The sequence below is a fragment of the Carya illinoinensis genome, chromosome 4 (genome assembly GCF_018687715.1).
Source record: "Carya illinoinensis cultivar Pawnee chromosome 4, C.illinoinensisPawnee_v1, whole genome shotgun sequence".
Taxonomy (NCBI): Eukaryota; Viridiplantae; Streptophyta; class Magnoliopsida; order Fagales; family Juglandaceae; genus Carya; species Carya illinoinensis.
In genome coordinates this window covers 3,825,750-3,850,282 of record NC_056755.1, presented here as the reverse complement: position 1 = coordinate 3,850,282, position 24,533 = coordinate 3,825,750, and the positions used below count along the sequence as shown (strand labels likewise).

At 35.8% G+C, this 24,533-nt stretch overlaps 2 protein-coding genes across 3 annotated transcripts; one reads left to right on the top strand and one right to left on the bottom strand.

Moving 5' to 3' along the window:
• Positions 1-220: 220 nt before the first annotated feature.
• LOC122307488 (elongation factor Ts, mitochondrial) lies at positions 221-9,692 on the top strand. The gene is made up of 8 exons (XM_043120396.1): positions 221-583; positions 682-854; positions 1,043-1,132; positions 1,803-1,977; positions 2,249-2,433; positions 3,163-3,288; positions 8,709-8,797; positions 9,394-9,692. The coding sequence occupies exons 1-8, from the start codon at positions 331-333 to the stop codon at positions 9,437-9,439; spliced, it is 1,137 nt and encodes a 378-aa protein (XP_042976330.1). The 5' UTR covers positions 221-330; the 3' UTR covers positions 9,440-9,692.
• A 1,423-nt stretch (positions 9,693-11,115) lies between these two features.
• Positions 11,116-16,098, bottom strand: LOC122308317. Of its 2 annotated transcripts, XM_043121577.1 has the most exons (7): positions 15,948-16,097; positions 14,558-14,742; positions 14,207-14,257; positions 12,520-12,767; positions 11,762-11,887; positions 11,602-11,661; positions 11,116-11,516 (listed from the first exon to the last, which is right to left on the bottom strand). In XM_043121577.1, exons 2-7 carry the CDS (start codon positions 14,721-14,723, stop codon positions 11,433-11,435), a joined length of 735 nt encoding a protein of 244 aa, XP_042977511.1. In that variant the 5' UTR covers positions 14,724-14,742; positions 15,948-16,097; the 3' UTR covers positions 11,116-11,432. The 2 variants fall into 2 exon arrangements, with proteins under 2 accessions (XP_042977511.1, XP_042977512.1); XM_043121578.1 differs by lacking the exon at positions 14,207-14,257 and having other exon boundaries at positions 15,948-16,098.
• Positions 16,099-24,533: the final 8,435 nt, after the last annotated feature.

Genomic DNA, 24,533 nt, shown 5'->3' with positions numbered 1-24,533 from the left:
GTAACATTCACCTCTTCCACATATCTTCATAATTTAACTAATAAAATTATATTTATAAAAAAAAAAAAAAAACTAATAAAATTATAAAAAATATTTTAGGGTTTATAACTCAACAAAAAATCCCGTTCCCGTCAAAACGGTATCGTTTTAAACAACAACAGAAAGAAGGAATCGTTTCGTTTTTACATTTAAAAAAACAAAAACGTTTCTTTCTAGCCACAGTGTCTGTTACAAGAGCTGGTCGGGTCGATATCCTCCAGAGCGCTGTTTTCTCATTGATTCTTTAAACAGTTCTCTGTGGGTTTCGCACGTTGTCAAAGGTAGTGTGTTATGGCTCTCTCCAGCGCAACTAAGCGCTTTCTCGGTTCGATCCTCCACAACAGGCTACTAAGTTCTAGTTTTACCTACACCGATTCACGATGTGACGTCGGCGGCGGCGGCCTCGCGATCTTTTCCAGGAGCTTCAGCGCCGAAGTATCTTCTTCTTCCAACCAAATGAACTTGATAAAGCAACTGAGGGAGCGAACCAGCGCCCCCATAAAGGACGTCAAGGCCGCCCTTATCCAATGCAATTGGGACATTGGTCCGAAATCACTCCCCAAAACCCTCCGTTTTGATTTTTCTGTTCCTTTTTCTTTTGGTTCTCCTCAGTGTAGATATAAATGTAATATTTTCTGACAGAGGCGGCGCAGAAGGACTTGAGGAAAAGAGGGAAGGTGTTGGCGTCGAAGAAGTCGGCTCGTACGGCCGCCGAAGGTTTTCTTGCTCTGGCGCAGACTGAGAGCAAGGCTGCTCTTATTGAGCTTAACTGCGAAACCGATTTTGTTGCCAGAAATGATATATTTCAGCACTTGGTCGGTATTTGTGTGACTTTTTCTTATTTAGGATTCATAATTCTGTGTGCTTCCACTTATCAAAGAAATTAATAATTCTGTGTGCTTTCATTTTTTTCTTAGTTGTGTGCTTTCATGTTCTTCAGTTTTGATGCTCATGTTTTATTTAAGGCTAAAGCGTCTCTCTCTCTCTCTCTTTTCTCGAATAGGCTTTGTCATTGGCTAAGCAGGCTTTGCTGGTTGGAGGTGCTTCTCAGCAGGGTGCGGAGCCCTTCCAAGTTGGACCTGAGAATCTAGAGGTAGATACTGTGTTACTTTGTTTTTTTTCCCTTTCTTGTAAATGGTTATTTGTTACTTTGTTTTTTTTTCCCTTTCTTGTAAATGGTTATTTGTTACTTTGTTTTTTTTCCCTTTCTTGTAAATGGTTATTTGTTTTCTCTTCTTGTTATCTTAAATACTGATATTTTGCTTTTGGTCTTAGTTCACATTTTGACTGCCATTATTTACTCCCTAATACGAGCAATCATTTTTTGGATACGATACCTTGTGATTCCCCCTGAATCCCTGATCTTGATCCATTTTAGACTGTTTTAGTCATGCATGTCGCAACCTAGATTTCATTTTTAAAAATATCGACTTATCAAATTTTTTTTAAAAAAAATATCGGGAATAAAACTTTCAAAACTTGTTTCTGGAAATAAGAATTTTATTGATAAATAAGAATTTTTATTGGGTGCGCAAGGTGCTACCCTTCTACACAGGGTGCATATAAGAGGGGCACCTAACTAAGGAGGTGAAGGAAAACAGAGACAAAAAACTCAATAAGAAGGAAATCCAGCACCATCTTGAGCCGACACCTAGACCTAGTATTTTTAGCACTGCGGAACAAAGCTCAAGCTAGCACTATCATGTGGTTGAAGTTTTTGCGAGTCGGTCAGGGTAATGTAATCTTCAAATTTCATCCTTCAGGACTTGAAGTTGTATCTTGAACATCCGAAGATTAGTGGAGAAACAACTGTACAAAATGCAATAACAGAAGTGGCTGCAATGATGGGAGAAAATGTCAGATTTAGAAGGGGATTTGTGATGTCTACTTCTTTAAATGGTGTTCTTTCTACCTATCTCCATACAAGTCCCCAACCAGGTACATAATTTCAAATTGCCTTTTCTCTTGTAAGTTTTATGAAGCACCTAAATGGGATTTGCATCCACGAAGTTACCCTGTGCACATTACAAACGGAAGAGGATCCATTTGAGCTTGAGCACATTGGCCAGTGATTCCAAACTACGTCCCTTTTTTTTAAGAAAATAGACTCACTTACACAGGCAGGTCCTCTAATGGAAGTCCATTCTTCCAGAGAAGGAGAGGTTTATCTCATTTGACATGATCTCTTAAGCATTTAATCTGGAAACAGGTTTGGGTCGTATTGCTGGAATTTTAACTCTTGAAGTAGAGGATGGGAATTCTCAACTGGATGCTCTTCAACGTGTTGGTTCAGAATTGGCCATGCATGTTGTAGCAGCTAAGCCGTTATTCTTAACAAAGGACCTTGTTTCTTCTGAGGCATTAGCAAGTGAAAGGGAAATTCTTAAGTCTCAGGTACTGTTTCATACAATTTAGCACTTGTAGCAGGCTCTAAGTTAAACATGACTTGAACAGTGAATGTGAGCTTACCGAATCAGAGTCTGGATTATGCTTATTTAATGTAATTATAGTTGTGTATGATACTGACTGAGGTTTCTATATGGATGAGGCTTTCTAAATCTTTATTTTTTATGTCCATGCATCTGCCTGTGCGTGTTCAGAGTGTCAATGTGCAGTTGGTGGCCTCATTTTCATATTTTTCTTGTTTAGTTTCTTCTTGGAGTTAGATTGACTGGAAATTATTGCCATGGTTGTATGGTTTCTCCCCTCAAGATCCTTCTTCTTCTCCTGATTTGTTTGGTTTGATTTTGTTGAATTTTGGTTGCATCAAATGAGAAAATGAAGTCTTCCCCGTAATGGATGGCAACTCAAAGTATTAGCCCTCATTTTTTTTTTTTTCAATATGAACCCTTAAATTATTTCAGCATGTCGTTATTAAGGCTCGTTGGCAAATGAACTCAATCCTTCTTCTCTACTGGATGGTATAAATCTTTGATACTGATTATACTAATCTCTCTCTCTCTCCCCCACACACACTTCAATCTATCAAGTAGTTTTCTGCTAATATAATTTATATCGTCTAACTTTTTGTTTGTAATGTTCATTCTGTTAGTTTTTAGATTCCAATTATACTTACAAAAAAAAGTTTTAGATTTCAATTGTTTATTTGATTTTCCATCACAGGCTGAAACGACTGGGAAGTCTCAGATGGCCATAGATAAAATGGTAGAAGGCCGATTACGCAAATACTTCGAAGATGTTGTTCTGATGGAGCAAAAGTTTGTTATGAATGATGCCTTAAATGTAAAGGTATGCAAAAGTTGATATAAAGAAGAACTTGTTATTCAAATAGCATGACTGTGAAAAAATCACTTGTTGCTTGGAGATCAACTAGTTTTCTAGGGAGGGAAGAAGAGACCAAAAATGTTTTTTGTTAGGTAAATAAATTTTATTGATCCACGTAAATAGGCCAAGCCCAAGTACACTGGGAGTATACAAGAAAAAAGCCTAGTTACAAACTAAGTGCTACGGATAGTAGCGGAAAAGTCACTAAGACTCGTTCCATTCAAAACTATAGTAGATGCCCAAAGGAGTAGAGTGTGAAAGAAAAAAGCTCGAAAAGCATCCGGAGAGCGTTCCTTATTCTCAAAACAGCGGCTATTTCTTTCAGTCCATGTGCACCACATTAAGCACAAAGGTACCATCTTCCATACAGCTGCAATCTGGTGATTCCCTCTTAGCCCTTGCCAGCAAGACAGTAAATCGATCACCCTCCGTGGCATGGCCCAAGCAATGCCAAACCTCGAGAAAATCTCATACCATAATACATTTACTGTGTCACAACGAAGGAGAAGGTGGTCCACTGATTCAGCATTGTGTTTGCACATAAAACACCAATCCATTATGACGAGTCCACGCTTTCTTAGCTGGTCTTGGTTAGGATTTTACTATGAGACGCCACCAACCCAAAGAAAGCAACCTTGAGGGGAACCTTGCTTCTCCAAATGCTCTTCCAAGGGAAGGCGTTGGGGGAGTGATTCGTCAAAGACTTGTAGTACGAACGGACTGAAAATTTCTCATTCCCTGTGCATGTCCATAATAATCTGTCTTCCCCTCCAGCCTTGATCTTCAAGTCATGTAGCGCACTGTAGAAGTCAGTGATAGCGCCCACCTCCCAGTCTTGTGCTGCTCTAGTGAATCTCACAGGCCAAAGTATGGAACCATCGGTAAGACACATATTTTCAGACACTGAGGAATTCTGATCAGAAGCTATCCTATAAATGGAAGGAAAAGCATTTTTTAGAGCGACATCACCACACCAAATGTCATGCCAAAATCTAATTTGTGTGCCCCTTCCCACCACAAACCTACAATGACCCCGAAAACCGTCCCATCCACTCCGGATAAATTTCCAAACTCCCACACCATAAGCTCCTCTTACTTCCTTTGTGCACTAGCCACCCCACTCACTTCCATATTTGCATTCTAAGATATTTTTCCATAAAGCGTCTGTGACGCCCCCAAATTCCGTTTGGGATCGGACGGACATTTGAAGCGTCGAGACATGCAACACAAGGTTATCTGCCCTCGTTCATGACATATAAAATGCAATGTTCCTAATATGCATCTAACATTATGCAATATTCGCAGCGGATAATTTTTTTCTTTAGCAATACTATGCACCAAATTGAAAATATTCCAAATTCTTAAAACATACTTCATACATAAAGACCCATTGAATAGATCACAACACTAGTCCAAAATGGTTATGATCCAAAAAGTACTAAAGATGCAACTCCATTGTACAAGTAGTAATTTACGTTAACTACTATATTAACATTGACGTCGCACCGTCGTTTAGTCAACTGTGTCTAGTTGATCAGCTCTTGATTCTCCTTCAAGTCCTGTAACAAGATCTACCATTCGAGGGGAATGGTAGTTGGGACTACCAAAGTGAGATTTGATTACAAATCTCAGTAAGTTAACAAAAAAACTTCCACACAAGCTAATGATGCATGCATGACAGTAAAAGAATAAATGCATAATCAAATTCATAAGTAATTAAAGTATAACTTGGCGTACAACATAGCATAATTAACATAACTTAAATTGAAACATGAACTGAACTTGACTTGACATGAACTTGATATGAAACTTGACTTAACATGAAAAATACATACTCCACAGTTGTTGTGGCCCCATGTATTCTACACAAACTGAATGTACTCAAGATGAAACGTGACTGGAATACAAAAGAACTGAAGCCCTGACGTAACATAACGTGACTTGAACATAACTTGAAATACATGACCAACTTGAGATAGAAACATTTCGTAACATGGCATAACATATAACAGACAACATATTTAACATGACATACTTGTAATGTATAGTAATACATGACAGAATATATTATGTAACAGATAAAAATTGATGACAATAAATTCTGTATAATAGACAATTACGTAATAACTGGGCATGGCATGACATATATGATAACACACATACATACACTGTAGTTCCTTTACTTAGCACACATACACAGTAGACTGCTAGTAAGTTAAAAGCTAACTTACCTCGATCTCTGCGTTTCTTATAAAACTTCAAGTGCGACCATGAGGAACTGTAATTAGTGATTCTAAAAGTTAGAACTAAATCACTAATAATTTGAAATATGGAAAATACTAACTTAAAGAGTAAAATTTTCATTTTACTCTCTACATGTGGAAAAATGACCGTTTTACCCATAACTTAAGGATTTTGCATACTAACTCCAAAAGTTTCCAAAATTTACATTCCTCATGTAAATTTTGTCTTAAAGTTAAATATCAACTCAGAAAAATTTAAAACAAAACACAACTATGAAGAACACACTATGGCCGAAACATCCATAGGTCATTTCCCTTGATTTTTGTTGCAATTCCTTCCAACTTCAAAACTCATGCTTAAACCAAAATTTTGCAACAAACATCTTCCAATCCTAAATTCAAAACCATACTTAAAACATCCATTTAGAAAAAACTAATAATTAACATCAAACTTTTTTGTAAAAAGATCCAAGCACTTGAATCACAAGTTTTGACCTTAAATCAAAACATTTCCAAGAATTTCAAAAATCAAATCTTACTTCTAACATATTCATAATATCATCCTAACATCAACCATGCTTTAAATCATCAAACTAAAGTCACCAAAATCACAAAATAACATTTGGAGTTTTTGGTTTTACACTTAGTCCAAAAACAGAAACTTTTTCCTCAACTAGTTTTGATAAATCTCTTGATCTATGACTTATAAATATATGATCTTCAAACCAAACCATCACATGGTTTAAAAAGATGTCCTAAAACATATATAAGCTTCTAATTCAAGATCACATGGTTAGAAATTAACCAAAACATAAATTTAGCCAAGAATATTCACACTTTGGCTTATTTGAATATCTCTTTGCATAAAATTTCATATCTTCGAAACTAACATCAAATATCTTCAAAATAAGAATATAACATGTATATAAGATACTTAGGATCCTCTAATAAAATTATTAAAGTCATTATAATAGGTTTAGACCACCAAAGAGTTAAACTTTCTCAAAACAGAAACTGATTTTCTTCTTCCAGTTTCTAAGTTTTTAAATCTAAGAAAATCTTTCATCAAAACCTTTAATCATGTAAAAATCCTCAACCAATAGTCACATATACATGTTAACAATACTCCATAAAAATTTCGGACCAATATCTATCCATTAGCTTGGTCAAAAACTCCAAACTATAACATATTCTCCAGTTTATCTCCTAGAATGACTTTTCTATAGTTTACACAATATTTGACTGACCAAATGATCTTCAAATGGGGCAAATAAGATATCCATGTAAACTAGACTAAAAAAGGAACAACTTATATGAAGGAGACTTTATGATAAAACACTTACAAAAGCTTCGAAATGGGTGTGCAAAAGACCTCCTAAAAGCTGTCCGAGAGAGAGTGTTTGATATTCTTTCAATGGAAAGTGTAAATGAAGATAATTTCGTGGGGAGAGGTGGCTGGAGATACTTATAGATGAGATATGGAAGAGATGAGGCTGGAGTTGAGAGTTGAGTGTAGTTTTCTCCTATCCAAAATATCTATAAAAGATTATCTCATAATATTCTATCCAATAGCATCTACAAAAAAATTGACTTAAAATATTTTTATCTAATAATATCTATAAAAATCAACTCAAAATATTTTTACCCAATAATATTCATGAAAATTACCTCAAAATATTTCTTTTTATCCAATAATATCTACAGTTTTGAACAGACGTTTTGTCCGAAAATATGAAAAAATGTTATTGCGCCATAAGACTTTAAATAACCCTCCAAGTCTAATGGCACAAATCATAATACATTTTGACACTTCTAACTATCTCCAATAATCAAAAACACACTTCTGATACCATAGTAAATAATAATACTAACTATGTAGTTAGACAAAAACCTATACGATTAATGGATTCGTGAAAACTTATGGGGTTTTCACGAGGTTCCTAAAATTAATAAAAATTTCACAATTGAATTTCTAGCGGGCTGTTACAGTGTCTCCCTCAAGATGATACCGCCATAACCATTTACCAAGGAGAGCCTTGTTAAAAGTTCTCAAATTCCTTATGCCCAAACCACCGCAAGACAGAGGGGTGCATACTGTATTCCATTTGATCAAATGGAATTTCCTTGTATCCTCTAAACCTCCCCATAAGAAATCCCAACAAATCTTCTCCAGTCTATTCGCCACTCCTGCTGGCACTGGGAATAGAGAGAGAAAGTACGTTGGAAGATTAAAAAACGTACTTTTAATAAGAGTGATTCTCCCCTCCTTAGACAAGTAGATTCTCTTCCACTCTGGCAGTTTTCCTTCAAACTTCTCAATGATCCCTTCCCACATAGACTTAGATTTATGAGGGGCCCCCAAGGAGAGTCCAAGATACTTCATAGGCAAGGATGAGACCTTGCAACCCAGGATGGCTGCCACCGTACTTAGGTTGTCGACTATGCCCACAGGGACTACTTTTAATAAGGAGACCAAAAATGTTATGTTGCAAACTTAAGTATATACCATAATCAAAGCAACATGCCATGTAAAACAGGTGGTTCGTGTCAAGTCAAGTCAAGTCATGGGAGTAAATGGCTCAACCCGAATAAGATCCGTTACAATCCATTTAATAGAAATGGTTTGAGTTAACTCAAATATTTAATTTGACCAGGTACACAATTATATATTTTATAATCATAAATTTTATCAATCGTTCACATTCCAACTAAGTTCCCAATAAAATCAGTTCATGATAAAATCAGTTCTATAATCAGTCTCTGTCACCACAAGTGATAAAAATAACCCAACTTCTTAGCGCATATTCAATCAAAACAAACTTACAGCAAAAATATAAGGTAAAATAAACATTCAACGATAGCTATAAAATTGTAAAAACATAATCATATTATTTTTCTTTTTCATCGGTAAACAAAATTTTATTGATCATGAGAATAGGCAAGAGCCCAAGTATACAGGTTACATGGGTTATGAATTGTTCCTCTTCATCTGCCACATTCATCCATCTATAGAATGTGGTACAACTTTCTGTAACATGAAGGCATGCATAATTTCTGGCTTCTTTTATGTATGTGTGCATGCATTTGAGCATATATGTGTTGCAAAATGTGGTTGATTTATTTTTGCATGGTACTCTGCAGACATTGTTAAATAATCTTTCCAACGAAGTGGGCTCACCTGTGAAGATAGGGAGTTTTTTCAGAATGGAAGTTGGAGAAGGAATTCAAAGGTAGAAACCATGCACTTTTCTCTACGTACATGTCATTTTTCTTCTTTGTTATAGGAAATTGGGGTGTATTTGAAATTCTCCAGAGGCAACAATGAGTTTTCTTAAATGTTGTTGTATAATGTGATGTAAAACAATGATAATATGGTACAATGTAATGTGTTGTAGTTCTTTGGTTCTTCTATCCCACCTAGCGACAGCCTTGGACCTAGTCAAGATCTTAGTTACCAAATGATGCCCAAACACATTGAGTTTTCTTCTAAGTAATAAAATATCATTAAAACCACAAAAGGAAAAATCCAAGTACATGGGACACATACAAGTGATTCACCTATTTACACAGAAACTTGATTTAACAAAATGAAGTTCAGTGACTGACAAAATTATATCTGCATTTCTCATGCTGGGTCATTATCTTGCTACATTGAGCTTCTCTGATGTTACTCTGCAATACCCAATCTTGTCATTACAGGCAAAACATATGTATATATTACTGGCTTACAACCTTTAAATCCTGTTGCAAATAAGATGTTTTAACTTTTACCAGCACAAGGCCTGAAGTGTACCTATGTCTCTTATCGGCTACCTGTAATTTGCAGGCTGGAAGAATCCAGTGCGTCTGAACCTGTGGCTCAGGTTGTTTAATGTGAGTTGATGTTGCTCGCTTTTCCAGTGGACTCATAAAGGTAGAGATTAATGTTAAAGACGGGGTCGAGGGCCTTGCTGCGTTCTTATTTCATTTGAAATTTTGACGGTCTTAGTACTTATCGGAAGGTTAAATATGGTCTTAGCATGTTTTCTTGAGCTTATGGTTTAGATTTAGATATAAGATGAGATGGTTTTAGATAAAAGATAAAAGTTGAATAAAATATTATTATAAGATTATTTTTTAATATTATATTGTTTTGGATTTTGTGTGGGAATTTGAAAAAATTATAATAGAGAGATGAGATGAAACGCTTTTTGAATCCAAATGGGAAGAAAGCTTCATAAACAAGGCCTTTTTGAGCAACTGAATGGTTTGAAGAGCTCCGCTGTTATCATGCCGCCGGCGCGGGGGAGGGGGGATATGTCTCTCTCCCTTTTCTTCTTCCTTTTGCCTCAATACATGGAAAAACAAATTGGTGTGGTCTATAATGTACTCTTTTTTTTTCAGTAATGCTTTTGATTAACAAGTTACAAAGACGACATACTCTAGCTGCTTGAAACTTTTCTAGTTGAAGAGAGAGGGGGGGGGGGGGGGGGGGGGGGGGGGGGTCCATGTTGAAGTAGTTCAACCAGTTTTCTATTGTGCAGAGTCAATTTTCAAGATGCATAAAAAATGATGATGCAACCTGAACATCTCTCAGTGCTCTCAACTCTCATGGCAACTGCAAGAGGTTTTTAAGTTGGAGGAACTTCACTCCTTCCTCCCCCTTCTATCTCTTCCGCTTAAATCCTAAGTACATCATCAATTGCTGAGTTGGAATGTGCATTCGTACGAAAAGAAAAACAAAGCTGTCATAATCCCAAACTACAAAGATTAATAAAATATATTCTGAAAAACAAAGAGAGGAGGAGCAAAACATAGAGACACTAGAATTTGAATTAAAACAATAGGCTTGAAAAAGGTAAGGTCGTGAAGATGGTAAAAGAAATATTCTTCACAGAAGCCACTATTTGGGTGAAGCCATTGCACACATTACGTGTAGGCTGGGTTCACTAAAACATTGTTCACTAGTTGCTATCTCTCATCTCTCAGCCCTTAGCCTTGGGAACCAGTGCCTTTTGAAGTGAGTAAAAAAGTCTTCTTGTTGGCGAAATCGCCAAAAGCACCGAGCACTACAATGGAGAGGCACCCAGTTTTGGAGACATTGTCAACATTTCTGAACGGCTCGTCTCTTATATTAGCTCTTTCTCAATGTGCCATGATCCTGATTACATCTTCTAAAACCTGGACAAGAAAGAGCCAGCTTCATTACAATTTCTCATGGAGCGACACCCAGCTACGCTTGCATCTCGTTTGGTTGCTAAGAAGATGTAGAATTAGAAAACAACAGCCGTATGCTTCGAAATTACAAAACTGATCGTTGGAATAGAGCATATAGCGTAGTTCCCAAATTCAATTTTTCATCATATATCTCTTCTGAGTTTCTCGAGAACCAAACAAATGGAAGAGTTAAAAGTAGACTTTCACTCTATAGGCCAAACGCACGTTTTGGTTTATATATATATATATAAATAAATAAATAAGAACTCAGAAGCTGCCACGTAGTATGTGCAGTGTGTGCACTGCTACAATAGCTGCTCCGTAGAAAACTCATAGTAAAAACAACTACCCAATCGCACAATATTCGATGGCTTTGATTTTCATGAATAACAAAATTTTGGAACTATTAAACCAAAATCAAGCGCCTGGGCTATTACACGGTATAGAACAGGATACAGATCCAGATTAAACAACCCGCAACCTCAAGAGAAAGGGAGGGCAAAGAAAGATAATAAAAGAAACATAGCAGTATAAAGTGATCACTCTATAAAGTTATCAATCTGAGCAATGTCTAAATGTTAGTAGCTGAAGAAATGTTCAAATTCTTGATTCATCTCTAGCTTTCATATTCTCTCCAGCAGTAAGGCAAACAAAAATACGCAACGTTCTTCAGTTCTCATTTTTATGCCTTTTCTTGGATGGACCTTTCGTCAACTTCCTTGCTTTCTTTATGTTCTCTTCATATCCCATTTCCTACTCACATCAAGCAATCAGATAAACCGTAATAAGCTTAAAGCTCAGATTAAATTATAGCATCAAGATATAAAACCTTAATTACCTTCTTTATTTGTCTCTTCTCCTCTCCAAGCCTGTTTCTGCTTTTCCTTTTTTTGTTATTCTGACATTAGCAGAGAAGCATTAGCATCTTGTATAAAGATGTACTCTTCAATCTGTTTTTTAAAACATTGTGCTGGAACCTTCAAATTAAAAATACTAACCAGCGGAAGAGCTAAAATTCGAGCATTCATCTCTGCGGGAGTCTCTTGGTTCTCAATTTCCCCATCACTGTTGAGTATAGCCTTCAGTCTACCTTCATTCAGTAATTTCTCAGACCGAGCATGTCTCTAAGACATCGAAAGAGTAACAATTAGGACAACAATGTAAGGCCCTCTAACAAAATACAATATGGTGACGATTCTCACAATTCAAATAAACTCGAGGGCTAATGGCACAACATACAGAAACCCAGGAGGGTGGTGGCTAAGGTGAGTTATGAGACATTACTCTCATCTTGCTTCATTACGACAAATAGAAGTACATGTTACCAAACCACGTACTACGAAATTGGCCAAAGGTACTTATTTTAAGAAATAAAAGGTAAGGAGAGTAAGTAAGTGCACTATTAAGTAGTTGCCAGAACATATGAGAAAGACGACATGGTGCCCTAATCATAACAAAGAAGAATACTCTGACACAGCAGGATAGTGATGGCTGAGGTGAGTTCGTGCACAGACAACTTTTCCCCTAAATTTATCATGCCAACTTGAGTTCCTCACTTTTAGAACCACAGACCACGTAATTGACTAAGCACACAAATGCTAAGAAATATAAAGGTATAAAGAGTGTTACTACCTGAGCCATCATCCATCATTCAAATCAACTACCATCATCCTTCCCAAACCAAGGTGAGAGAGATTAACCCTCGTAAAAATGAGGGGAATGAAGAGGAGAGGAAGAAATATGCGAGACATCTCACCTTGGAGTCTAGATGAGCCCTTAGAGTCTCTTCATTCAAACAGATAATTCTAGGGCATATCCGGCACTTGAAAACTGATTTGCATTTCATTATACAGGCTGGAATATCTGCTGGTAACAATTCTTTTTCAGCCATGATATTGGAATGTGTCTCCAGTGCTTCAGAACCACATTTACCAGACAAATGACTATCAGTAAGGATTTGTCTTTCATTTCCGGTTTCAGCATCATCGTCCACTATGGTTAGACCTGCCATTCAACAATCACATCAAATATCAAGGAATGTACTCAACCATGGCATTACCCATAGTTTGTGTGTGTGTGTGTGCACGCATTGGTAAATGACTCGCACACTCCCCATGAGAGTTAAACTGAAACCATACCCACCTCCCCATTGTTGTGGGTGTTAGAAGTGCCATTCCCCAAGTATATTTACAAACAAAGCAATAAATCATCATTGACAAGCTAACAAACAAATAAGGAGTCGATCACAATTTCCCTATATTCCTTTGTCACGACTCAAAAAAAGCTCAACCCACATCTAAGCCTATACTCCAAAAGAACCAGTTAAGATTACAATTAGAACCCCTTGAAATCATTATAGAGGGCAAGAACTTTGCCAAGGAAATGCAGTACGTCCTAGACCCCTCTACTCATAAAATATCCAACTTCAAAATTCTCACAGATTGAACAGTGCCTACACCACATATCATGCTGAAATTGATCCCACTTAAAGGTGGGCTGCCTTCTTAATAGACTTCCAAATACAAATCCCCAACAAGGATTCAGAAAAGCTATAACCATACGTCCCTCGCCTCTATCCATCTTGAAAGCACCAATATTTAAACCAACATCATAAGAAGTGCTGACTTGTGTAATTGTAAGCCAGTAAGTAAGAAAACAACTGAAGCTTTAAATAAGGTCAGAAAGTTCAGGTACTGGATACAAATGTCCTCTTTTACTTTTAGGAGCAACCATTAATGGGCACAAATATTTTGAGGGAGAAAATCTTTCCGTGTTCACAAGATACATTTCTTTTTTTGGGATTCCTGCAAAAGGAAGGGCAGGTCCAATATATATAATATTCAATTTGAAGCACTAAAAGTTCTCCTTCCATGAAAAGGGAAAATCAAAATCCTTGTTCAAGCATTGCTTAAACTACAGAGTGCAAAAGCAATCTTAAATACAAATGTGTTTATAATAACATCAAACTCTTGTATACCATCTTGTGTACTTGGGCTATGCCAATCCTTATTAATAATATTGTTTACTTATTTTAAAAAAAAAAAAAAAAAAAAAAAAAAAAATCAACAACATTGGTCCTAATACCTGACCAAAAAAAAAAAAAAAAGTTCATGAGAGGTAAATCCTTGAAACCTCTAATTTTATAGCCAGTTTATGAGTTTTTATGATGCCTAAATTCTATTTGTACTTATAAATACAAAAAAGGGCTTAAACAAACACAACACATAGATATTCATCAATAGAGCTTGTACAATCCCATATATTCTGTTGCTTGGTCATGAAAAAAGCATAGTAGTAATATTACCATAGCACTCTTTCGTACATATTAAAAATAAATAAATAAATTAATATTATCATAGTGGATATAGGACTAATGCATGCCAATGTATCTCAACAGCAAGATTACAGAATTCCAGCGACGCAGAAAATACAGTAAATCCTACCCGATGAGTCAAGATCAACCTCATTTGCTGAGCTATCCTCACACTCATACCCTGAAACCAGCCAAATAAATGAAAAAAGAAGCATAAAATAAATTGGAATCAATGAGATTTTTGTAGGTGGAAAAGTCTATAAGGTTCTATAGGTGACACGACAAGATGTTCACAAAACAGAGATAATAGTAAGTATGCATGGGATTTTGCATGAAATAACAGTAGAGTTTTCCTGCATCACCCTACTCAGGTAACCAACGAAAAAAGAAGGATGAGCATAAGTCCTAATAAAAATGCAACATATACAAACAATCAATTGATATCTAGAGAAAGAAGAAAAGGAAATAAGATTGAACCAACCAGACGAGGTAGAGCAAGATTCTTCATTCTCTTTGACTTCTGCAACTACATCATCATCTGAATCATCTATGGCTTCTGCTTCTAATTCAGAGTCAGAGGATGATGATGAATCTGAGGCCTGATCTTTATCAGCATGTTCTAGCTTGTAGAATCGCCTCTTTATCATTTCTTCTCTTGGAATTAGACTGTGAGAACCAAAAAAATCAATTCAGAAAGTAAAACAAGAGAAGGTTGCAATTAATACAAATTACAAATTATGTGGAGAAGAAAGACCAGAAAAGGATCTTATAGTGATAGCATACAATACATTGTTAAGTTTCACACACCCAATGGGGCATGAACGTACCCCCCAAACACACACATACACACACCAAGCTTAAACCCACTAGAGAGAGAAAGAGAAGTCCCATTGGACAAACCCATTTATGTATTAACTCAAAGAAATTCAAAAGGAAATTAGAATTTCATAATCACTTTGGAATTTCAGAAGCTTCTTTGCTTAGAAACTGAAGTGGAGAAGAAGATATTAAAGTTCTGATGTGGTAGCAATATTAAATATTTGTATTAGCATTTCTTTTGTTTTTGGAGAGATGTAGGTATTTCCTTTGTATACGTCCTGTGTACTTGGGTTTTGCCTATTCTTGGGAATAAAGTTTCTTCCTCATTATAAAAAGAATATTTAAAAACACCAATAAAGTTTATGACTCGTCACTGGATACCAAGACCATGATATTTTTGTCCAACCAATTGAGATTATTTAGCATCCAATCATAAAAGCAAAGTAGCTTTTAAAACACCGTTAAAAAAAAACTAATCCAGATAAGATCTAAAAGATGCAACGAAAAACAATTGGGATAAGATAATGGACTTAGATGCAGGATAAGAAATAGAGACAATAACTTAAACATTACATTTCCCAGTGGAGACTAACAAGGCTCAAGAAATACGCAATCAAGCAAGACCACGTATTTTATAACTAATTTAAGAACTCGATTAATTCCTATACACCGTCTAGTTGGGGCAGCCTACAGAATTCCATTATCACATTCAAAATTATACAGAGCAATACATTCCATTTTAGAGATATGCCACGAAGTTTCCCTTGAATATCAACCCGTATTCTTTTTCCAACCTGTCTCTTACCTCCTCGGGCCCCAACTTGAATGAAATCAATCCTTTGACATTAAAACATATATCATTACCCTCAAATTTTCACCGAGAAGTGATGCCCCTACCTTTTCACAGATTACTTCCTATATTCATTTTTTCCCCTGAGAATTTGGGATTAGTAAACAAAAAGAGTAAAAGTAGCTCAACTCTATCTATCTATGTATATAGAGGGGAAGCGAGAGAGAGAGAGAGAGAGAGAGAGAGAGAGAGAGAGACTCACACTGAACAAAGGTGGTGACGGCCGGGCGCGGCGAGAGGAAGGAAAGAGCAGAGCAGGTTTTGGGTACGACTGCGGGGAGAGGGGAGGGGAAGGGAGAGAATTCTAATTTCTATTTGGTGATGGAGCCCGGCCCAATAATAAAGGGCCACATTAGTGTCATTACACTTGTATGGAATAAGGCCCACTTCTTTTTTAAGCTCTTATAAATATTTCTACCCAGAAATCAATACGTTCACTCGTTTCGCTCAGAGAGACAAAACCCTTTTATTATGGAAAATATTGGTTTGCTCTTTGGGTTTGTCCTGATTTTGATTGTTAGTGTATTTTAATTTTTTTAAAATATTTAAAAATATTTAAAAAATACTTTTTAAAAAATCAAGCAAGGTAACAAACAAGTCAATAATGTTTCTTAAATTTTTGGAAAAGCGAATGTCAGTTCCATGATTCCTTTATATCTGTACGTCCCTTAAAATCACTTTATCAAAAAATAATATTTACAATTGTAATTATGTAAATAATGTGTAGTTATTTAAAAATAAATAAATTAATATGAGATATATATAAAAAATTAATTAATTTTTTAATTATAAACTCCACTATTTTTCAAAACAATTACGCGATATTTATAATTCTACGACTATATGTATTGCTACTTTATCAAATATTGTGGAAAAGTGTATTGATATCACGTCACACTAGTCAAATTAAATTAACCGCGGGATCAGTACTGTTAATGTATTAGTTTTTAATTGTTCATACCAATATTAAAACGTGGTATATTTTTCCTCCTCATCAATTAAACACTAACACTGTAACACACCAAATGCATGACTTGATTTTCATAACCCCTAAACCTTTAAAATGGAGGTCTTAGATTCGAAACCAGACCCTTTCCGAATGTTAAAAAAAAAAAATAGACTAAACTGAAGTCTTAACACATAATATCAATATGTCGTATCACCAATCTATCCAAGATTAAACGTGGCATATTATTTCTCTGCAGTCAATCAAAGCTAACCAGTGATATCAATATGTGACAATCTTTCTATTAATTATATTAATTATGAGAATTAATAGAGACACATAATTGCAAATTTTTTGAAGTTGCAAAAGATTTTAACCCTTAAAACTTGTTCCACATTTGGATGTTGAAATGATCAGTTAAATTAATAGTAATAAGTTGATATAGTAGAGTGAGTTTTGTAGAGCCCACCTAAAATGTGTTTAGATCATATTAAAATGAATTTACATGTATTAATTATGAAAAGTTAAAAAATATTATGGATCTCATGTAAAGAGGTATTGAGTTGAAAAAAGTTGTGGGTCCCACGTATAAAGAGGTTTTGAATTATGATGAGTTTAGTAATGTGAAAATTGAGTCTTTTGATGTTACATTCAGCTTAAAATTAAATTAAATTGAATTAATCTCAATTGAATCTAAATTTCAAACGAGATCTTAATATATAGATACTGAACTGCACATGCATGTCCTGTTAGCGCTTGTCACCATGTTAACTGTCTTACATAAATGAGCCTCTTTTATTTAAATTGTCGCCCTGTTTGTCATGTAGACGCCTATATAATGTAATGTCTTCTTATATTACATTATAAATGCAATATAAATGTCACAATTGAACACAAACATTCCGCGGACTATATATGGACCACTAATGTATCAAATAAAAAGCCAATATTTTTTTATACAACAATATAAATCCTGAATATTGTGGGCCAAAATTACACCTTGCGTAACTAAGACTGGAAAATATATTTTATTTCTCCTTTTGAAACAGAGAGCAAAAGAACAAATGTGATCGAGCTAGCTTCTTCGATCGGTATACTTTCCCGGATGCTAGTAACGCGACGTAGGGCGATAGTACCTGAGTGGAGGAGGAGGAGGACGATGTGGGTTTACAAATGGTGGTAGAGGGTTACCGGCGGCCGGGGGTAGTGGTGCATCATGACCATAAGGTGGTACTGGGGCTGGTCTTGGAGAATGATGGTGCTGTGGTACTGGCGGCAGTGGCTGAGGAGGATAGAATTTAGGACCTGGAGGAGCTGGCCGCAGCAAAGGACCGTCAATGTGTGGAGGCGGCGGCGGCGGAGATGGGCCTAATGGATCTAGGAATGGGGGTGGAGGTGGATGTCTATGGAAAGGCATTATGTTTCTGAAGCTTATATATGATAAGTTGCAAAAGGTAGAAGGAGAAGTACTGCTTTGTTATAGAGACTAAGGTCAAGATCTATACAGTGGAGATAGGATCAGGTTTATTATATATATATATATATATCACCAGTTGTGGGGTTGTTGGAAGATGAAGCTGATCAAAGACAAGTTTCTAGATTGCAAAAATAATTGATGGCCGGACTGTTAGTTGGAAGAATGGTAGCTATAGAAAAAAATGCATGTGTTCAGTGTTCAACTGATTATTTAGGCATGCAGCAAGAAATCATTGCTTTTCAATACTCAATTTATCACAGGCTACAGTGAGTTCAATTAAAAAAAAAAACACAGTGATCTTGTGGCCACCTAAATATAAAAATGTATGAATTAAAAGATTGATCACCAGCGGATATTCTTGCCATTTCAATATGCGGGTAGGTACGTAGATATTGAGGTTTAGGTACTGCGTGGCAATATCACGATCAGACTATATTATACACACACACACATATATATATATATATACACCCGATTGTGCTCCAGCTAGCTGGCCGCCCCTGATGAGTGTTTTCGAAAAACCGCGAATGAGTACTTCCAAGCAGGAGAAATCTGCACGTTTTAGCTAACAAATTTTATAAAAATAAATCTATAAAACAAGTTATATCTTGATTTGATATGTTAAATTATAAAGTAACTTTTATGATAAGTAATATCTATTCTCTTGAAACTTTTAAAAAATGAAAAAGAAAAAAGAAAAAAGAAAGATTGGATATTTAAAAAATATTTGATCCATGGATTGCCCATGGAAAGTTGGTTTCTGATCTGCTTCAAATTCTCAATTAATCTGGTAAGAGTTGAATGTGATTGAATTAGTATTTGTTATTACTATTACTATTTGTTATGAGTCGAGTGTATAGAAAAATGGAAAAACAAAATGAACGAAACTAAACGTGAAATTGACAAAATGGTTACACTCCTGTGACGTATCTGTCCCACAAGTTAGTGATGAACAAAAAGAATTAAGTAAGTTAAATTGTGCATCAATAATCCCTATTTATAAGCCATCATGCAACAGTTGGCAAATAGTACAATCATTAGTAAATCAATGGTTGGTAAATGACACAACTTTAAGAAGTGACACAACCTTTTGATTTATATATGTTGTGTCATTTAACACTTCATTAGTCACATAACTCAAAAGGTTGTGTCTCTTGACACTTTTTTAAACATTACCCTTTATGGAAACCATCAAACCATGAAGAGAGTGTCATTCCAAAGAATACATTATTTGGTGATCATGCCCCTTAGAATTACAGAATGTGTGTGTATATATATATAAATATACCCACCATTTTGCAATAAATTGCAAAAGGCTGCCAGTTTATGCAATTACTTCACATATAATTAAATCGAAAAATGTCCTTCGAATTAAGAACCCCAAAAAAATGCAGAAAAACTGAGGGAATTAGTACTGGTTTTCTTGAAGTTAATTGTAAGATTAATTCCTTCTTAGTTCCGAACTAATATTAGTGCTAATTTATTTTGGGTGAGCATATATAAATGCATGCATATCTTTTGTATATATTTATATACAAACTAGATCGATCATTTCTGGCTAGCTGTATATATGCATGAGATCATGAATATCGTAACTATACTAATTCATGATTTTCAATATGGTTAATTCTGCATGCCCAAAAAACAAAACAAAAAATGCAGAAATTAATGTATAATTGCATATTAACGCCAAGGCACAATATCCTTAATTTCCAAAGAATTCGTTACATGAAATATAAACCGACCGTTCAGAATATTACACACCTGAATTTATCATGTTAGTATACATACATACATACATATATATATAAAGATATATGCATGCATCTATATATACTCACCCCCCCCCCCCCCCCCCACCCCCCAAAAAAAAAAAAAAATGGTGCCTTCAGAATAGAAAGGGGATCAGAAAGCATAGCTCGTAGGTTAGCTAAGGGTATCCAGCCTTTGATCAGTTATGCGATGGGCGACGAAAGTGAAACAGTACTTGATATTGGTACCAATCACTGGCCTAAAAAAGAATAAAAATCAGTTTCCAGGGCTAGAGACCATATGTTAGACATGCTACAGTTTTCCCAGAACGTCCAATATATATATATATATATATATTATAACCTTGATGATGAAGAAAGGAAAGTACTTCTTAATTTGTTATGTAGATCTCTGACTAGAACTATAGTCTTGACCCAAATAACCTCAACAAAATCGTAGAATCTGATGTCAGGATCGAAGAAGTACTACGTAATACAGAGATCAGTAGCTAGCTAGGGCTTATATAGACAGGAGCACAGAAGCAGTACGTACGGGAGCATATACGAAGATAATACTAAAATGCTCTGTATAGAGTGGATATTGTAAAGAGAATGTTTAATTAACTTCAGTATGGCAGTGATATATACTAGCCAGACTACTTTTTTGTTAGAATATATGAAGATGAGATGATCCTCAGGAGCTGATGGAGGGTGATGACAGAAGAATAGAGAGCACAAAGGAGTGAGATGCTGCCGCTCCAATTTGCATTTCATCATCTGTGCTCTCTATCTTCTGTCAGCAACATCACCACTACTGCCCCCTCTACTTGAAAAAAATAAGAAAAAAATATTAAGCATTTTACAGCCTTCGATCTAACGGCCGCATAGAGGACTTCCTGCATGAGCCTTTTACGAGGAAAGCTGAGGGAAGATAAGAGAGGAGAGAGAGGGGATCATAGAGTACTGAGTGGAGAAAGGGGAGAGGCCAGGGGGGGTGTGTAAGAACAGTACTGATCAACTGAGTGTTTCGGATGACCTTGAAAGACTTTCAAAACCCCCTATTTATAGAGAAATAGTTGTGCCAATTCCCAATCCTCTAGCATTTCTCTCATGAGATTTATGAAGGAATAAAATCTGTCGCCATAAAATTCATGATATTCTATGTTCTCGCTTTTCAAAAAAGAAAATCCAGAATTAGACCAATATTTATATATGCGTTCCATCATTTACTAGGTACCTGATCATGCACTGACGACTCTTATTGGTGCATGGTCCTCGCCGCAAAAAAATAAAACGTTAAACTCTAGGACAATTAGGGCATTTAAATGGCCAATCTGTACTTAAATCTTAATAGCTAGAGTAGTACTACTGCACTATTTAAATGCATTAATTAAGTGAAAAGAATCCTACTGATACCCATCATGAGAATCTAGATTATTGCGTGCATTTAAATATGAAAAGCTCGATCGGGTTGTTTACACATTTTGTTGTCGTCGTTCTTTTTGTATCATATATTTACAACAGATGTTGATTAAAGGTCTAGTTGCGGTGCACGTAAACGCCACTAAAACTTATATATATATATATATATATATATATCATGATGATGCAGATCAGGGAGTACTCAACTATTGTTCTGCTCGCTACCTGTTACATGAATAAAGTGCACGTGCTTGTTTAGGTGAAGATATATATATCCGTTCCTACCTTTGATTATTTTGAATGTTAAGAGTTATTTTTCTATGAATATGATCATTTAATTATTTATTAATTGATTATTTTGCTACACAATTTTTTAACAAATTAAAGAGCTTAATTTGTGCAAAGATATAATATATATATATGTATATCCACACATACATATATACATATATCATGTAAGCAGGCCATCACAAGCAAGGTGCATTTGTTCCTGCGTTAACTTATATAGCGATCACAAGAAAGGTGCATGTACCTGAACAAAAGCAAACCATTAACCTGTAATTCTACTTAATTCATTCATGAGGCGTATTAATATACCGCGAGTACTGCTGTAGATTAATCAATACGTACAACAGAACCAGACTTTATATATATATATATATATATATTTATATATTTGTAAGCCATTTATAGTAATATTTTGTTCGTGCAGATCAAACTTGTGCGCGCGTACGTAGTGGCTTAGTTCCTTAATTATGATCACACTAAGTACTCATGATCTAGCAGTAATATGCAGTTAAAAGTTTTATTTCTTTCCCAGATGCGTTTCTTGTTAACCTCGTCGATTAATTTGCAGTATGCATGGCAACGACACTTGTAGCATGGGATACGATCCGTGTAAGAGGCAACTACGAGCTAGCATATGCAATGATCATAATTATTTGGTGTAACTTCTCCCGAAATGATCAGCTGGGATCATCGTGGCTAGCTGTGAAATTCTCGCCACACAGAGAGAGAGAGAGAGAGAGAGAGATCAGAAGTGTGGCATCAGGGATTAGGCACGCATGCAAGTTGCAGAGAACCATGGAGAAGAAAGCAAAAAGCTGGGGAATCCCCCACCGCGAAAGCCTTTATCCTACTCTCATCATCAAAGTTGGGACAATATCTTTCTAACACCGGCCAATACGGATCGTTCACTACTACTTATTCTTCCAGCTGTCAGCTCCCCCATAGCTCCTAATTTCCTCATTGTTTTTTAACGTTTTCCATAACTTCTAAATCAAGGTCCTGGTTTTCTGATCAGTTTAGAAGACCTATATATTTTTATCTCAAATTGTGGATTTATTTAAAAGCCTAAATTCAAATATTTTAGCTAGGACAAGATCAATTGGTTTTTTTTTTTTAAATAAAAAATAAAATTACAGCATATCCCATTATATATAAAAGTATAACCATGAAAGAGTTCGAGTAACGAATATCATTAAAGGAGAATACGTAAAGACAGGCACGCACAACGGAAAAGGGACAAAAGAGAGAAAGCAGCAGGCAAGAGTCTCTGACGAAAGAATCCTTACTTTGGGGAGGGGAGAATCATTGCAACTGGCTATAATTGGTAAGGTCCCATAACCTTTCAGAGCAATGAGTATGAGGAGGATGTGTGCCCATTCCTAAACTTATCCCCATTCAGCTTATTCTTTTTCTACAATCGATAAAGAAGATTATGATTTATGCTTTCCCCATTTGGGCAGCACTGCATGCAGCCCCTGCCTCACAACTTGCACCTCTCGTGACCGCGTGTGAAGGAGACTTCTCTTTGATGGAATCTCATTAAAATATATCTACAATTCAGTTAAAGTCTTTTTCTTTTAACAATATTTGATTTTAAGATCTGCAGCCAAACTTGAAATTAACCACAGACAAATTGTACGTTATATCATCTCATAATCCTAAATTCCTTCACCCTTTAAGTCGTTCTTAAGTGTAACATAAAATCCAGTGATCTACTATATATGTTTATGTTCTATGTTAATCTGCACGCAATTAGTGATATATCAGAGAATTAAGCGTATGGTGGTACTGCATGCAGGAAGAGGTCTGTAGTGGTTTGGCTGATTGGTGTGGGAATGATCGGATAAGTAGGCCAGGGAGTGTGGTGTGGGAATTTTCCATGAGGGGATCATGGCCGAGAGAATCATATATATATGGTGCTGATTGATGAGTCATCTTTACATATACAGACCACTCAGAGTCAGGGGGCTCACCATGGCTAATTTTTACTGTTTAGCGAGCAACTTCTTTCTGCTATATATGTTCAGCTTTGATCGAGTATATTCTTGCATGCATGCTTATAACTTCTTCGTTGCTGCCTGCCATCAGCACTTTGAAACCCGGCCTGGGATCTATACATGTGGGGTCGGTCGGTTATCTTCTTCATTGACTTGCTATACAATAATTACATGATCTGTTAGCATCAGAAAGAATCACTACAACAAAAATAGGTTTTAGTGACAGATGAAACTGTCACAAGAAATGAAAAAAACGTCACGAAATATATTTGGTGACGGTTTCTGACCGTCACCACCACTGTCACGTAATGTGCATCACGGATTACATTTAGTGACAGTTTACTGTACAAGCGTCACAAAAAATATTTTTAGTGACGGTTGGAAGCCTTCCGTTTGATGTCACGTTCGAACGTGGGATTTTTTGTGACAGTTAAAATCTGTCACAAAATGTAACGTTCGAACGTCCAACAGAACGTTCGAACGTTAACCCGACTGATTGACATTCGAATGAGAAAATTTGACGTTCGTTGGTTATAGTTCGAACGTATCATATTTACGTTGGAACGTCAAACAAAACGTTCGAACGTAAATCATTTAAACATTCGAACATTTTATTCATTTTGAAGGTGAACATGTTCGAACGTTAGGTCGTACATTCGAACGTTATTTTGTAATTTTGTGTAATTACATTCGAACGTATAGATCAAAAATACTATTTTCATAAAATTAAAAAATATACAAATTGTATCATCATATTATATCATCAAATTAGCAACTAACAATGTTTTATATAGTTGCAAAATTAGATATTAAAAGTTATATACAATGAGAAAACTGAATTGATTTCATTTCTTCTTCTTTCCTCGCCCACCACGATTCTACTACAGTGACATAACATGCCCTATCT